The sequence below is a fragment of the Curcuma longa genome, chromosome 1, assembly GCF_044706935.1.
Source record: "Curcuma longa cultivar G26 ecotype Majalengka, Jawa Barat chromosome 1, ITB_CL_G26_1.1, whole genome shotgun sequence".
Taxonomy (NCBI): Eukaryota; Viridiplantae; Streptophyta; class Magnoliopsida; order Zingiberales; family Zingiberaceae; genus Curcuma; species Curcuma longa.
The window spans coordinates 27,947,291-27,965,020 of record NC_133861.1 but is presented as its reverse complement, the minus strand read 5'-3'; the positions used below and the strand labels follow the sequence as shown (position 1 = coordinate 27,965,020).

General features: G+C 40.3%; 3 protein-coding genes across 3 annotated transcripts; all 3 read right to left on the bottom strand.

Moving 5' to 3' along the window:
• Nucleotides 1-199: 199 nt before the first annotated feature.
• Nucleotides 200-2,494, bottom strand: LOC141848302 (peptidyl-prolyl cis-trans isomerase FKBP20-2, chloroplastic). Its single transcript, XM_074736346.1, has 6 exons — nucleotides 2,396-2,494; nucleotides 1,990-2,298; nucleotides 1,697-1,806; nucleotides 692-800; nucleotides 537-613; nucleotides 200-416 (listed from the first exon to the last, which is right to left on the bottom strand). Exons 1-6 carry the CDS (start codon nucleotides 2,451-2,453, stop codon nucleotides 297-299), a joined length of 783 nt encoding a protein of 260 aa, XP_074592447.1. The 5' UTR covers nucleotides 2,454-2,494; the 3' UTR covers nucleotides 200-296.
• A 942-nt stretch (nucleotides 2,495-3,436) lies between these two features.
• Nucleotides 3,437-4,321, bottom strand: LOC141827385 (uncharacterized). The gene is made up of 2 exons (XM_074714616.1): nucleotides 3,696-4,321; nucleotides 3,437-3,635 (listed from the first exon to the last, which is right to left on the bottom strand). Exons 1-2 carry the CDS (start codon nucleotides 4,319-4,321, stop codon nucleotides 3,437-3,439), a joined length of 825 nt encoding a protein of 274 aa, XP_074570717.1.
• Nucleotides 4,322-7,249: 2,928 nt separating this feature from the next.
• On the bottom strand, nucleotides 7,250-10,071 carry LOC141827377 (uncharacterized). Its single transcript, XM_074714604.1, has 3 exons — nucleotides 10,066-10,071; nucleotides 7,509-7,868; nucleotides 7,250-7,423 (listed from the first exon to the last, which is right to left on the bottom strand). Exons 1-3 carry the CDS (start codon nucleotides 10,069-10,071, stop codon nucleotides 7,250-7,252), a joined length of 540 nt encoding a protein of 179 aa, XP_074570705.1.
• Nucleotides 10,072-17,730: the final 7,659 nt, after the last annotated feature.

Sequence of the window (17,730 nt, the reverse complement as noted above, 5' to 3'; positions counted from 1 at the left end):
TGGCCACATGATCCAACGGTCAAATTATAACGCACTTAAAGACTAATTGGGTGAGTGCGCCCGTCCAGCATAATTACAAAGGAGGGCCCACGCTGTTGAACGGTGGAAAGAAGGCCTTTATGAGCTCCACGAGTTACCAACTGTGCAACACTAGAATCTCTTGCACAAAACTGGACTGTTAAAGTGCTAAAAGGTAGAAGTTACCACGGTCTAGGAAGAGAGTGAGTTTGCACCATCCTTCGACATTATGAGGATGGCTGGAATTTATTTTGAACAGGAGTACTGTAATAAATTTCTCAATTACAGACGAAGTCAGAGTAAAATCCAATTGTTCTTCTCTGGCAATCTTTCACATCGAGAAGTTCTATATCAAAAACTTCAAATTGCTTTGCGCTGAAGAATGTTGAAGGTCCTACCTGCAATGAACAGATAAATGACAAGTTTTACTGATAATGGCATGATCTACCAAGAGTATCCATTATAGAGAACATGCCTAAGAAAGACAGAAGGGAAAAAAAAATAGATTTGGAATTTACTGGAGGCCCTAGTTCTGGAGGAATAATGACCCTTCTTTTCCCACCTGGTCTCATATTCCTTATTCCTTCCTCAAATCCTGCATGGTAGCTTTTATATTTTTCACTTCACAGCTCACAATTGAAAAGTAAGAGAGTTTGCTAGATGTAGAACTTGCCTGGGACCAATGATTTATTCCCTAGTCGAATTTTAGCAGGTCGGTCTTGCAGGTAAGTGCTGTCAATACGACGGCCAGATTCATTATAACCAACATAGTGAAATGTGACCTACAATCAAAGAGATTCAAGTAGAGAACTCATTCACATGCCAATGGAACAAAGAAGAATTACTGAAACTAGTCGATCAAATGGATTTTAACATTTTAAGATAACATAGTAAGATGATATGTCCCCATTTTACTGTTTTTCGCTTTCCACCTCTACTGAGCAGTATATGGACAAGGGAGTATTCAAGAATACAAGGTTTGTCATTATAGTTCATGAAATCTGTAATTGTTGACATGAATTGGTAGTAGTAGCATCCTAAATAAAGAAGAACAAGAAGAGATAAGCGTTTGGTTACTGTCAAACTGTTCCATTTTTCTCTCTGTTAATCAATTGTTTTCAGGCAAAACCAGAAAATACAATGTGGTGTGCCTGATGGTCCTGATCCATATACATTCGACAGACACATACTAGGTTACTAGTGGTATGGAATTATGAATCAACAGCAGTCACCAAAAAAAATGCCACAACACAGGTTAAATGCATCAGGTTAGTTAGTTATTGAAAAGGGCAATTGACAATTTAGATGGTAAAGATGTATGTGATCATGGATTAAAAGCATGAGCCCTGCCCTGGATTTACAGTCCAACCAACTACACATCTATGTGAAAATGTGGAATCTTGGACTAGACACTATAATCTATTATCTTATTGATCATCAAGATGGACTGAATCATGGTACTATTTCGATGATGGAAACATTAATAATGTCACTATATGTATGAAAAAGTGATTTGTGGTGGTGGTTTTCAAATGTTGGTTATCATGGTTGTGCATTGTATAAAAGAAAACTTGGTTGCTCATGCTAAATATTCAAATCAACAATGGAAGTAGCAAGAGAAAATAACGATAGAGGGAAAATTGATCTATCTATCATCGAAAATAAATGAAAGGATAACCTGCTGACCCTCCTTTGGGCAATCACCTTTACCAACCAGTATATCCAGATAGATAAGCCCAGAGTCGGTCGTTACATAGTTATCTGAAGTCACTACTTTAACTTGAAAGCCTGGATTGAATTCAGTTGGTCAATGTCAGTTTCATATATACTCTGTGCAAGCATTTCTTCACATATAAACTGGCTCTAATCAAGTAATACGTATCAGAGATCTGGATATATTTGCAGACGAAAACTTAAATTATTGACGATTTAATTAGTTAACCCAACTTGATGGAACAAAGAGACATTCACCTTCCCTAACGAAATTGGGGAAATCATCAGGAGCATTATTGGCCGCTTGTATCTTCTTGTTCTGTTCGAGCAGTCGCTTCTCATTGTAAGGGTTGCTACCCTTCACCTTCCCGGAGGCAGAAGAAACCGCCAGCATAGAGCTGTACGAAGTCAACGAAACCAAAAGAAGATCCCTCCGGCTTCTATCCCCTCGATTGCCTGCCAAGGTACTGCGAGAAACAAAATCGTGTCCAAACCCTAACCTTTGTTCTTGCTCGGACGCTAACATGGAAGTCCTAACAGGAGCCGCACTAGCGCCTGGAAAACTTCCTGCAAGCCAAGAAAAACCCCAAATGCAGACCGGAGTTGTTGAACTATCATGTGAGGATCCGAAGAGATCGAAAACAGGATGAAGATTCTAACGCACTAGAAATTGATGAAGCGAGCACGGAAGAAGGCGAGGACAAGGGAGAGACGAGGTACATCGTTCCCCTTCCCTAAGCTTCGTTTCTAGAGCACCTCCACTCGCTTGGCTCGCAGGTAGGAGAACGGATTGGATAGGCGAGGTTTTGAAAACCGGACAGGCAAGGTTCGTGGCACACTTAGAAACCGGTCGATCCGGAGAATCCGGTTCGGTTTACTATTAATTTTGAGCAATGCCGATCAAGTAAAAAAACACTTTTTATTTTCCTTATAATAAAAAAGGACTATGTACATCATTAATCAATTAATATCAGTGAACAACTCTCTCAAACACGAGCCGGTCGTCGGGGGCGGCGGCGGCGGCGGTGGCCAGTCGATGAAATCGAGCTCGCGTCGTCAGACAACTCGAGGGGCAGCAGAAATGCGGGTCCTATCACTGGCTGAAAGAGAGGCCCAGAGGCTGCAGGGCTCGGCGGCGGCCATAAGAAGGGGAGGAGGCTGCAGAAGACCCGCGTCTGCGTGGTGGTGGTGGTCGATCCTGGCAAGTTGCTTCTGGTTGGTTCTCCAGAAGTTCCCGTCAACAAATGGCGATCCGCTCCACTTGTTCCCCATCTTCAGTTCCATTACCACCAACTCTTCCCGGCGGAGGCGACAGGACTTGCCGATGCGGAGTAGTGGTGTAATACATTAAAAAATACATTAAAAATAAAGTTGAATCAGAAAAGTTTAGCGACCTCCCCGGCGGTCTGCAAGCAGCGGAGGAAGGTGGTGGCATCGGGCCCTCGACTTCCGCCGCCGGACATCTCCCGATGCAAACTCGACGATGTGATCAGGCCAACTAAACAAGGTCAATTAAGTTTCTCTTTGCCCATCATATTTTAAACAACAACAAAACAAGTAATATTCAGTCGAAATAGTTCAGCATCACATGAAAACACAACAAAAGTAATCAAGTTGCACAAACATCCATGGTCATGTCAAGATTAATGTTAAAGGAAAGTAATGATGCTAGTTGATTGAATTTGAAAGCTTCAGTTCCTCCTCTTCAGTTCCTCCTCTGCTCCACCCGGCGCGCCCACACTTGCTTCCCGTTGATGGCGAACCTGAACACAAGAGAGTCGTGGAGCACCAAAGCCACGTACCCCTCTCTCTTGAAGATCACCCTCGCGCAAAAGTGCGCCGACGTCGGCAACGATGTCATCTCCTCAAACACCACTCGCTCCACGCAATTATCTCCCCATTTCCTGTTCAAATTAAGTAAATAATCGATAGATTTCTATAAAATTCTCAATTAAATCCTTTACTCTGCAAAGTAGACTGCAATCTCCTGCTCTGTGAAGGAAGATCCCATGAGGAAGGAGAGGATGAGGGAACGCTGGTCCGCCGATGTCTCGGCCGCTAAGGTGGCGGGCACGTACGGCCTTGCCAGCTCCGGCGGCATCGGCGGTGACGCGGAGTTGCATCGGCGGGCTTCCTCCATCGCCGCCTCATAACGGCGGAAGGTGGCGAAGAGGGCGTCGTCGAAGAAGAATCTACCGGCGGCTAGGATCTCGGCGATGCGCTCGGCCGCCTCATGGCGATGGAAGTGGAAGAAGCCGAGGTCAAGGGGCTGGGTGGTGAGGGAGGCTATGACGGGGATTGCGAGGGCGGACTCCCGCGGGGGGAAGTCGCGGCGGAGGCAGTCCAGGATGGTCTCCGCCTCTGCGGTGAGACGGATGAAGGCGAAGGCGTTGTTGAAGTTGTCGCTGAGGTAGGAGATGGCGTTGACGCCGGTGATGTCGAGCCAGACGAGGAGCGCGACGATGTTGCGGGCGACTACCGGGGAGGTACCGTGGGCGATCAACCGGTCGTAGATATCGCGGTCGGTCTTATGAAAAAGAAGCAGATTGTATACGGAATCAATGCCGCTGAATCGCGAAGAAGATGCCATTGCTATAGCTATAAGTCGATGATCTTAAGATCTCGATGAGATTGCAAATGTGGAGAAAGCAACTGCGAGGGGCGGAGTCCATATATAGGGTTGAATGGGCGCGCGAGTGAATCGGCGCGAGCCTCCATGGAGACAGTGCACAGCGAGAGAGAACGCATCGGTTCATGCCCGGAACGGCGCAACAGATGGACGTCTTGGCGCGGGAAGGATTACGACTGAAGCAGGGATCATGGAATTTAGATTAATGGACCCGATTAAATTAATCATGACGTGTAATTCTTCTATTTATTAATCATGATTTATTAAATTAATTGTTTTTTCAAAAATATATAATAAATTTATACTAAATATTTAAAATAACATTTATCACAGCATGTATTTTTAATAAGTTTAAATAAATTTTAAAAATTAATTTCATTTTTTTAAAAAAAATAAACTTAATTTTATAAGAAAAATAGATTTACAAAAATAAATAAATTGATAAGTCTCTCGTATGTCTCATTAATTGTTTCAACGAAATTTTTTTACTATCAAATCAAAATGTAGGTTATTAATAAGTTATCGTTAAATAAATAAAATCTACATCGAGTAGATTAATGGTGATGCAAATTGGGTAAATTGAATTGATCGATTAGGGTGAGAGGAATTGAACATAATTGCTTGACTCACCACGTTGATTATTGATTAGTTACGACAAATCAAGAAGACTTATTAAATTTTCAGGGTGTGTTTGATTTAAGTTATCGTATATAATGTTAATTATATGATTACAAGGTAATCATGTGATCAAGATTATGGGGTATAAAGTATAATATAATATTGTTTGATTTAACTTACTTATTTAGAGACAATAAAAAATAATAAGCGACGTCAATTGCTAGAACAATACTGGGAGGGAGCCAGAGAATTTAGGCGCGAACAATTTGTACTTGGATTAACGGACCAAATGAATCAAAGACGTGTAATACAGATAAAGGAGCCCAAAAAAGAAAAGGAAAAACCAAATTGGCATTGATCTTGTGTTTCGAGAAATGTGAGATGGATTTCCATTAAAAAATAATCATAAATAGCGACAGATTTAACGATCGATTCTAATATGATCGCTAATTTAGTAATCGATTTTTAACTTCGGTTGTTATTTAGCAACTGAATTATAATCGATCGTTAATTTAGCGATCGATTATAATTCGGTCGCTAAATAACGATTGAAGTTAAAAATTGATTGTTAAATAGCGATGGAAATCAAATATCAGTCGCTAAAATAGCGATCGAATTTATATTAGATCGCTAATTTTAGAGTTAGACGACACGCGCAGAATTGTAACAAAACTTAGTGATCAAACCGCAATTCGATCGCTAAAAATAATGACCAAATTCCGGTCGAACAATTTGTACTTGGATTAACAGACCAGATGAATCAAAGACGTGTAGTAAAAATCAAGGAGCCCAAAAAAGAAAACAAAAAACCAAATTGGCATTGATCTTGTGTATCAAGAAGTGTGAGATCGATTTCCACTACAAAAATAATCATAAATAGTGACAGATTTAACAATCGATTTCAATTCGATCGCTAATTTAGCGATCGATTTTTAACTTCGATCGTTATTTAGCGATCAACTTATAATCGATCGCTAATATAGCGACCGATATAATTCGGTCACTAAATAGCGATCGAAGTTAAAAATCAATCGCTAATTAGTGAGAGAAATTAGATATCGATCGCTAATTAGTGAGGGAAATTAGTTATCTAGTTGAAGAAGCATCTTATTTTTGTTCATATTATTTTGCTGATATGGATTTTAAATGTGAATTGTAAATTAGATTGTATGAGTAGGAATTTTAATAATGATTGTATCTAAATTTAATCATGGGAAAACCCTAAATTTTTTAAAATATTAATGACGGAATTAGCGTGTTACGCCCCGGGAGACAGCTTTCCGAGAAATTTCGGCAGCATCTCCCCTGTAACAATTGACTTTCCCTGAATACATACACATATATAAGGCTCACACGGTCATTCCATAACAGGCTATGGATTTATACAAGTAAAATAGAAATAAATGTGACCCACACGGCCACTCAACACATCCTACTATATATGAAATGCATCCATAAAAGTATTAACGTCATACACGCATGCACATCAATCCATCCATAAATCCGTATAGGTAACTCGTACCGGAAATCAAAAATATCGAATCAGCGGAAAACCAGATACCAAAGGAAAACACGGCAAGAAGTCTAATAAGTCCCGAATACACTGGTATCATAAAGAAAATAAACCAAACACAATGTGGTTCAGGACTAGCAGTGTAGCTTTCCAGACGGCATCAACCTGAAATAGCATACAGATAAAACGGGGTGAGTTCCAAAAGAAACTCAGCGGGTATCTAGCAGATATGTGTATATAAGCTACCAACAGTAATATCATGTTGTACAGTCTACTGAAAGGTAAATAGATATGAAAAACTGAACAACAGTAGATCTGTACATACCAGAGTCCGATAAACAATAGTAAGGTGAAAGGAAATCTCCAAACCAACACATAGGTCTCCTGTATATGCATGTCATCCAAGTGCATCAAACAAGTGCAACAATCACAAACAAATACAATAATGCAGTATGCACATGGTGCAATGCATGTCCTGGTCACCCCTGACGCCAGTCAGACCAGTCACCCCTCTAGCGGTGAGGTCGCGTGGGAACTAAAGCCCGTCTGAGTACTCATCCACAGTGGTGAAGTCGAGTGGGTAGGGCTGTGACCTCTGTGCACTCTGCCGTCACCGCTCCTGCGTGACCGAGTGGACAGGATGTCCTCGAGGTGTACACCTATCCTGGTACCCAAATCATAAGTGGGCGAGCAAGCTCTCATCTCTTGGTCACAATGACAGAGGAGGGATCCCTGTATGCTACCACGCTACGAAACCACTATCCTGGTGGCCTAGCGTTGAGCTCAGCAGTTCTCAACATGCTGAGTAGCTCTGGCAGTGGCTTGTCAATTTCATTCATGTTGTAGTTCATGACGAATTGACTATAGCTCTCAGGCAAAGATTGCAAGATCAGATCAGTGGCCAGCTCTTGGCCAAGGGGAAATCCCAACCTCTGTAGGTTTTCCACATACCCAATCATCTTGAGTATGTATGGACCTACGGGAGCCCCCGTCTTGCATTTTGCACTGAAATAATGCCTTCGAGATCTCAAATTTCTCGTGCCTTGCTTGTCCTTGATACAGTTGGTGAAGATGTCCAACCATATCATAAGCAGTCATAAACTCGTGTTGCTTCTGAAGCTCAGAGTTCATGGTAGTGAGCATGAGGCAAGACACATCTAATGCGTCATCTTGATGCTTCTTGTGAGCATCTCGGTCAGCTTGCGGGGCATTAGCAGGAGGTGCCTCCGGAATGGGCTGCTCCAGAACGTACAGTTTACGTTCTTGAGTGAGAACTATTCTCAGATTCCTGTACCAGTCCAGGAAATTAGCTCCATTGAGCTTGTCCTTATCAAGGACAGATCGTAGGGAGAAGTTGTTCGTGTTTGACATGGTAATCTACAACAAAAATAAAGCAGAAATAAATATCATATTTCACAATAATTTAATTAGGCCTTTAACTAAATGATACTCCCACTGAATTATAAAGCTATAATTCTTGTGGGACAAGATCCACATCATATTAATCCTTGATTTAGCTTTGGCTAATCACCCAACACTTAATACGATCGGTAGATAACTAATTTATCAATTACATCTCTATGCAACTCTTGTTTATAGGATGAAAATCCACATTTTATTAACACTTGAGTTAGCTTTGGCTAATCGCCCAAGAGTTAACAAAAGGTGTGATGGGAAAGTCTTGAAAAACCGTTCCGGTAGATTCTTGCAGAACAAAAATTTCTCGGAACGATCTCAAGTTGCCCGACGCGTTTAGATCGTTGGGCTCTTGTGTTTGGTTTACAGGATCCAATATAAAAAGAATAATTTAACTAATGCGGAAACGTTAAATTATACCTTTCTTCCGATTGTTCGGAAGGACGAAGTTTGTACCCGAAGACCTCTTGATCTTCTGCCGTATTCCTCTCCTCTTCTCGAACGTTGTGTGGGCAACGATCCCTCGAGAATATCTCCACCAGAATTCTCCCTCCGATGGCTATCAAGCTTTCCTCCCGAAGAGAAGAAAAGAAGAAGAAGAAGAAGCTAAGAGGGTTGGCTTGCCGAGAGAGTCTCGGCCACCACCACAAGATTTTTTTTGTGTCTTCCTCAAAGCCAAGCCTTGTCCTTCTTTTATAGCCTAGCCATCCCTTATTTAAGGTATAATTAGAGCCATAAACATGGTATAATTATTCCATAAACATGGTATGATTTGATTCAATCAAATCGGAGAGATTTGGAATAATTCCAGAAGTTACCAAAACGAACCCAGGCCTTTAATCGATCAAGAAATCGATTAAAACTCCATAACTTCTTCTCATTAACACATGTAATCGATCAACTGATCGATTACAAGCCTGGTAATCGATCAGTTGATCGATTACCAGTTGTTCTGTCCGGAGGCTTGGTAATCGATCAGCTGATCGATTACCAAGGTGTGTAATCGATCAGCTGATCGATTACACCTCCTTGCATGAGCTCGAATGCCTGGTTTCTTCACGAATTCTTCCAAGATGGACTTGAGGATTCCAGAGGCTACAACAGGGACCTAGAGGAGGAATTGGTTGTAACACCCGCTCTTACGTGGGCCTAGACGGACACTACAGTTACTCTTTTTCATTCATTCATAAAGAGACCACATACGAAAACCACAAAAAACTTCGCAACGGAAACATAAAACATATTTCATAGCAGGGATTTCATATGTGATAAACAAAACCTATGGTGCATGTATTGTCTAGATATCAAGTTCTAGTTAGAAACTTCTTAGCATGTCATAAACATTCAATCATAGAAAACATCCAGACATTTAAGCATGCAATATAAAATTCATAATCATTAGATTGCCAGGATCTCTGCCAAGTCACCACCACACACATCTTTATCAGCCCTTTCCTGCTGCTTCCCTTAGCTTAGTGACTTCTATTTGGATCTGCAACATAAGAAAGAATCTATAAGCACAAGGTTTAGTAAGCTCCTTTCCTACTCATAAAATCCAATCGTCACATGAAACATAGCATTTAATCAACATTTAGCCTTTACATAAACATGGTATTTACATGAACATGACATTGACATGAGCATATAATCATGAACTCATCTTAGCATTTCTTAAGCATATAATCATGTATTCATCTTTTGCATTTCATAAGCATATAATCATGTATCCATCTTTAGCATTTCATAAGCAGATAATCATGTGCATAAACATTTAGGATGCTTTTTGAAAACATATCATATAATAGTTAAACATAATCATTTCATCATTTTTGGGTGTCCCAGCTTGTACCCATTCATTCATCATCTTGCTAGGCTCGTACTTTAGACCATCGGCCTAGGGGCATCTTGAAGCCCATCCCTTACTAGATCCGTACACCAGACCGTCGACCTAGGGGCACTAGGTCCGTACACCAGACCGTCGACCTAGAGGCACTAGGTCCGTACACCAGACCGTCGACCTAGGGGCACTAGGTTCGTACACCAGACCGTCGACCTAGGGCACCTTGGAGCCCATCCCTTACTAGATCCGTACACCCGACCGTCGACCTAGGAGCACTAGGTCCGTACACCAGACCATCGACCTAGGGCTGAAACTCACCTTCATGGAAACCCTCAGTTTCTTTAAACACATGAAAGCTAATTTACTCAATGGCATCATAAACCAAATAATTCTTTTAACATGTATTAAGCCATCTTTAGGTTTTAAAATCATTCCTTAGGTTCCATAACCTATCTTGGCCGAATGTTCCATTAAAGGTCTACCTTTGGTTGGTTTTGAATCTAACCACAAGAACTCTAGATCATGTAAAATACGTTACCAAGCATATAGAACATGGATTAGGTTATAAAAATCATCATCTATACTTAATCATGCATTGGCCGAAACATTCAAAAAGGTTCTTCATGGTTTTTGCAACACTAAACATAACACATGAGAAAATATTCATGAAACCATAACATAACAAATATGTTGCAGGTGAGGGGAACTTACAATAGTTTCTTAGATAATTCCTTTACCCTTACTTTAGACCTTCTCTTAGCCTCTTAACCCTTGCCTAAGTTCTTCACTTTTGGAAATTTGATGAAGAGTGGAGACTCCCCAAAGCTCTCGGCCACACAAGAAAGGAAGGAGAGCACTCCAACCTTCGGCCAAGGAAGCAAAGGAATGGAAGGTTGGGACTTCCCTAACCTCTCGGCCAAAAATGGAGAAGGGAGAGGGGGAGAGCTCACGGCAAGGAGAGGAGAGAAATGAGAGAAATGGGACTTTAGGTGGAGTGGAGAGGCTTATATAGAGTTTAGTAAGGGAAGAGTTTCAACACAACTTGACTACTCCCCCTTTAACTCTCATTAACTCTATAATAAAAGAGAACAATTGTCTCTTTTCTTGTTAAACACCTCTTCATGAATCCTTAAGTTTAACTAGCATTTCCCTCTTCCTTTTCATAGCAATTGCTTGCTAGAACTAGTGGCTAACTCATGTTCACTTAGGCTTGCCACTTTGCATGAGGTCCAAGGTTCAATCCTTGGCACCTCCATTTCTTTTTCTTTTTCTTTTGGCAAAGCCCACAATAACCCCTAATGACTAACATAAGGTACCTTATGTTTTAATTGTGACTTGAGGAATCATTGCCTTGTGGATTTATGCTTGTGTTGTGAATGATGAAATGCTTGTGTATGAATCTATGAGGGTAGGAATTAATTGTGACTTGAGGAATCATTAGGCCGTACACCGGGGCGCTTCGTGACAGGAAGAAAGCCTTAAACCGGACGAGTTTCTGAGGGGTTTCTTAAATCATAATTAGTTTCTATGAGGGATAGTTAGCGGTTATTCATTGTTGGAGAGAGGTCCGTAAAAAAGATATCCTATGACAGGGGATAGGATTTTAGTAGCATTCCGGGGTGCCTGAGTGACACAGGAAAGCCTTGAACCGGGCTATCTAGAATCACCTTGATCTAACAATGATGACGTAAGAACACCAATGATTTATTCCGAGGATACCTGACGAGGTCTAATTAGATATATTGGTTAGCTTCCCTACAATTGCATAATTATTGAGGAAATGTAGAGGATTCAAGTCAATCAATCAATACCCTGAGGAATCCGAAGTCCTAGGATCACTTCACATTCATTGTCACGGTCGTTTCCTTTCTCCGAACTTAGGATTAAGTACTTGAGAACACTCCCTTCTCCCCCACAACAACTCATGCTCATTTTCTCTCCTACCTTTTTGTGCTAAATCTAGTAAGTAATTCCACGGTCCCTGTGGATCGATATTTTATTACTTGACGACAACCCGTATACTTGTGGGGGCCTATCAAGTTTTTGACGCCGTTGCCGGGGATCGTGCGCAATTATTTACTAATCTAGCACATTGAGATTTTCTTTTATTTTCTTTTTTACACATTCATTTATTCATTTGATTCTTTTATTATTTCATTACTAATAAAATGTAACACCCCACAAAAAGCTTCAATATTTTCCTTAAATATTGATAAATGATGGCTAAGATATGAAAAATAATTTAGAATAGAAAAGAAATACAAAATGGGCTTCTACCCTAAATAGACCATTAGTAGGATGTATCCTAATGGGTTCTATGGGTTCAATGTTCTCGTAATGGTCTTAACCCTTATGTGGGCTTAGCCAATAACAAAAGAAAATTTAAATGGGCCTATAAGATGTATATTCTTGATGGGCCTAAAGGATTTAAATTTTGTGGGCTTTGCTAGAAAGAAAAAAATGGGAAAGTGCCAAGGATTGAACCTTGGACCTAAGGAATAGCAAGCTTTAGAAAGTGCATGAGAACCACAAGTTCTAATATGTTTTCCTTATTAGAGACATAAGGGGAAATAAATTTGAATAAGAGATGACATCACCCTCATTTAATGCAAGGAGTTACACATGCAAGATTTAAACTCCTTTCCCTTTTATTTCCTTCCTCAACGAAAATACTTATTACCTTGGCCGAAAATTCATAGATTAAGTGGTGGAGTTAGCTTCATCATGAAGTGGGGGTTATAGAGAATAGAGAAGGGAGTTATTAAGCTTAAAAGAGGGAGTTACAAAGGAGCAATTGAACTCCTTTTCCATGGTTTCTTCCCCATCAAATATGATTTTTGGTTTTTGTATATGATGTTGCCGAAGGTTACTAGAGGGGGTTGCATGGAGGGAGTTACATGAGAGGAGAATTAAAAGAAAAGGGGAGTTACTTGAGGGGAATTTAGTGATGGAGTTACAAGAGCTCACTTATTCTTTTTCTCTTCATTTTGTTTTCTTTCCTTATTCTTGTTACCGAAACCTCCTTCTTTCCCTTTGTTTTCACTTTGTTGCCGAGCACTTTGAAGCCTTCTTTCATCCACCAAGTTGCTAAGGAAGGGGGTGAATCTAGGAAGGAAGCTTGGAAGCTTAAGGGAAGGTAAAGAGGAAGTAAGTGTTCTCAAGGTTTTTCTTTTTCCTCTCCCTTCTATCTCTCTTTTCTCTTTTGGCCGAGAGGTCCTAAGGGTTCTTCTCTCACCAAGTTCTCTAGGTAAGGAAGTTAAGGCAAAGGTTAGGGTTCAAGAGGAAACAAGGAGGAACAAAAGGGGGCATTCAAGGGAAGAAGAAGAAACATTATATCTTCTCTAGGGTAAAAATTTGTTTGGACCTATGTAAGTTCCCCTCACTTGCAACATAATTGCTATGTTGTGGTTTTCATGAAGTTTTCTCATGTTAATGTTTTGTTGTGCAAAAACCATGAAGAATACCTTGTTAAAGTTTCGGCCAAGGCTATGTTAGGGTTTTAGATGATGGCTTTGAAATTTAATCCATGGTCTCATATGCTATATAATGTTTTCCTATCATGATCTAGGGTTGTTTGTGGTTAGATTTCAAGCCAACCAAGAGATAACCCTATATAAAGTTTCGGCCATGATGGAGTATAGGACTTAGGTGATGATTTTAAAACCTAGCTATGGCTTAATATAGGTTTAAAGGGACTTGTATGATGTTTTAGAGGTTATATGGTTTAACCTAACCCATGCCTTGCTTGCTTCCATGTTTCGGCCTTGTTATGAATTAGAGCTTTTAAGTTATGTTTTGAGCAAGCTATGTTCCAATGGATATATGATTACGTTTTAGAAGGAATTAGCTTTTCCATGTGTTTAAACCTAGGGACTTTCCTCAGGGTAAGTTTATGATATAATGGATTAGGGTTATGATTTAGGTTAAGAATCTAAAGGAACTCTAAGATGATTCGGCCAACCTTAAGAAATTAGGGTTTTGGTTGGGTCTAGGGTTTCATGTATGATCAACCATGAATAGCTACGATTAAACTTGTTAAAGTTTCAATGTAGTAAGAATTTGCAAGACCCTAAGGAAAGGAAACCTATAAGTTTTGGCTAACCCTAAGGAAAGGTTAGGGTTTGGGTCGAATTAGGGTTTCAATGATGTTATCCATGATGTATGTTTATCTCATGCCAAGGTTATGTAATGAGATCATGTTATGTTGTATCATGCTACATGAAATGATGTTTGAATGTTCACCATGTTAAATGGATGATGAAATGATAAGGAACATTCATGATGAAAAGGAAATGAAAGCATGTACATTATTTTACTTTAATGCATGGCTTGTACCGGATCCTGAAAGGGATCCAAGGGATGGGCACCTTAAGAACGCCCCTAGGTCGAAGTACATAGAGAAGACCTAGTTACCAAGTAGTCGAGACTAGCTATCTCGTACTTACTTGAATGAAGGCGCGCGCAAAGAATGAATGGGTACAAGCCGGGGACCCCAAATAATGATGATGATGATTATGTTTATCTATTATGATAATATTTTTCAAAGGCATTTTCATCATTTTGTATGCATATGATTTAAATGTTAAGGTGAAAGAATGTTTATGTGCTTTATGCAATGATAATGTGTTTCCATGCTTATGTGTTTATTATGTGATATAAATGTTATGCTTGATGTGACGATTGGTTTTTGGTGAGTAGGAAAGGAGCTTACTAAGCCTTGTGCTTATAGTTTTCTTTCTTATGTTGCAGAGCCAAATAGAAGTCACTAAGCAATGGGAGGCAGCAGGAAAGGGCTGACAATGATGTGTGTGGTGGTGACTTGGCAGAGTTCCTGGCAATATGAAATTTTATACTTGCATGCTGAATGTCTGGATTGTTTTTATGTTGAATGTTTGGTTTTAAAAAAATTGATATGCTAAGATGTTTCTAATTAGAACTTAATATCTAGACAATACATGCATAATAAGTTTTTATTTATCACATATGAAATCACTGCCATGTTATAGGTTTTATGTTTCCGCTGCGAAGTTTTGTGGTTTTTCGTATGTGATTAATTGTATGAATGAATGAAAGCAAACTGTAGCGTCCGTCTAGGCCCACGTAAGGGCGGGCGTTACAGATTGGTATCAGAGCTAAAGTCATCTCACTACACACACATCAAGCCTTCATCCTGCCGCTTCCAAGTAAGTAAGAATTCTATGCTTACCTTGCTTAATGTTTTAAATGATAATGTTATGTTTGAATAAAACATATATGATGGAAGCATGTTCTTAACTTAGAAGAAATAATGCATATAGGAGGATAATTAAATCTTACCTTATGATGCATTTGAATTAAGGAAAACAACAATGAAATCTTACACTAGCCTGTTATTATTAGAAATTATGGCTAGAAGAGGTAACCGAACGAATGGGACCGCAAACCAGCCTGATCTGACCCACCTAGTGGCTGAACTCCAGCGTCAGATCACTGAGCAGCAGCAGACCATCAATACTCTGATGGATCAGCAGCAAGGAAATGCTACCCCTCCACCAGTGAACCAGCCAGTTATACCAACAGCACCTCCGGCTACGCCCGTACCCCCGGTTGGCTCTGTCCCTGGAATGCGACCAGAAGCCTATCTGATCCAGTGGCAGAGACTGAAGCCAGAAACCTTCTCGGGTGCTGGTGAACCGTGGGATGCTCAGGCATGGTTCAAGACTGTGGAGAGTATTGTGGAGATGCTCGACTGGCCGGAGCATGAAAAGGTCAAGTGTGCATCATTCTGCCTTACTGGAGATGCCAGAATGTGGTGGGATAGGGTTAAGGCTAAGAGGCCAGTTAATGAGATGCAATGGACGGACTTCGAATCGGAATTCTTTGAGGAGTTCTTCCATATGCGGGTTACCAACAAGCATTATGATGAATTTACGGAGTTTCGACAAGGCGATCTGACGGTTAGCGAGGCTGTTAAAAGATTTAACCGGCTAGCACGCCTATGTCCGGAGCTGGTCCGTACTGAAAAGGAGAAGGTTCGTCTTATGCTGAAGATGTTGCGGCCCGAGATAGCTATGAATGTGGCTGGCGGAGTAAATAAACCGCAGACCACGGAGGAACTGTTCAGTAGTGCCTTAGTTACTGAGCACTATCTGAACAGTATTAAGCAGCAAAAGAAGACACCGACTGAAAACAAGACTGAGAACAAGAACCACTCTAACGGAGGACATAACCGCAAAGACAAGAAGAAATGGAAACAATTCTAAAGGCGGTTCAGCAAACAAGAAGCCCAAGTACACCCCATGCGCACAGTGTGGAAAACCTCACCCTGGAGAGTGCCGCAAGGGTACAAATAAATGTTTTACCTGTGGAGTGGAAGGGCATAAGGCTCAAGCCTGCCCTACTAAAGTTCCAGCATCATCTCAGCAGCCGCAACAGCAATGCAGTATCAGAAGGCACCTGCACAACTGCATTATATGCAAGCTGCGCTGGAAGGTCCTCAAATAAGCCAAGGAAGGTTGGAGGCCCCTCCAGTTATGACCAATGCCAGGGTTTTCTCTATTACCAATGAGGATGTGGCGAATGCTTCGACAGTTGTCACAGGTCAGATATTTATTTACAGTCAGTATGCTACTGTATTATTTGATACTGGGGCGACATAATCGTTACCTAAGGAATATGAGGGCAATAAGAAACAAAAGTACCGAAGTTATTCTAAAGTTCGAGGACGAACTTTTTATAAGGAAGGGGGAATTGTAACGCCCCACAAAAGCCTTTCAATATTTTCCTTAAATATTGATAAATGATGGCTAAGATATGAAAAATAATTTAGAATAGAAAAGAAATACAAAATGGGCTTCTAAAATAGACCATAATAGGATGTATCCTAATGGGTTCTATGGGTAAATGTTCTTTAATGGTCTTAACCCTTATGTGGGCTTAGCCAATAACAAAAGAAAATTTAAATGGGCCTATAAGATGTATAACTCTTGATGGGCTTTTAAATTTTGTGGGCTTTGCCTAAAATAGAAAGAAAAAAATGGAGGTGCCAAGGATTGAACCTTGGACCTAAGGAAAAGCAAGCCTTAGTGAGTGTATGAGATAACCATATGTGCTAGTAAGTTTTTCTTATTAGAGACATAAGGGGAAATAAATTTGAATGAGAGATGACATCACCCTTATTTAATGCAAGGAGTTACACATGCAAGATTTAAACTCCTTTCCCTTTTATTTCCTTCCTCAACGAAAATACTTATTACCTTGGCCGAAAATTCATAGATTAAGTGGTGGAGTTAGCTTCATCATGAAGTGGGGGTTATAGAGAATAGAGAAGGGAGTTATTAAGCTTAAAAGAGGGAGTTACAAAGGAGCAATTGAACTCCTTTTCCATGGTTTCTTCCCCATCAAATATGATTTTTGGTTTTTGTATATGATGTTGCCGAAGGATTTCATGAAGGGGGTTACAAAAGAAACATTAAAAAAGGGGAGTTACTTGAGGGGAATTTAGTGATGGAGTTACAAGAGGATAAGAGAAACTACTCTCACTTATTCTTTTTCTCTTCATTTTGTTTTCTCTTCATGTGATTACCGAAACTTTCCCTCTCTCTCTTTTCTTCTTTGGCCGAGAGCCTTGTGGAAGCTTTCTCCCTCAACAAGGCTCACAAGGGATTAGGGAAAGCTTAGGGTTCAAGAGGAAACAAGGAGGAACAAAAGGGGGCTTTCAAGGGAAGAAGAAGAAACATTATCTTCTCTAGGGTAAAATTTGTTTGGATCTAAGTAAGTCTCCCCTCACCTTGCAACATAATTGCTCTATGTTGTGGTTTTCATGGAATTTTCTAATGTTTATGTTTTGTTGTTGCAAAATCCATGAAGAATACCTTGTTTTAAAGTTTCGGCCAAATATGCTATGAAATTAGGATTTAGATGATGAAGAGATGAAATTTAATCCATGAAATTTCATATGCTTTGTATATAATGTTTTCCTATCATGATCTAGGGTTGTTTGTG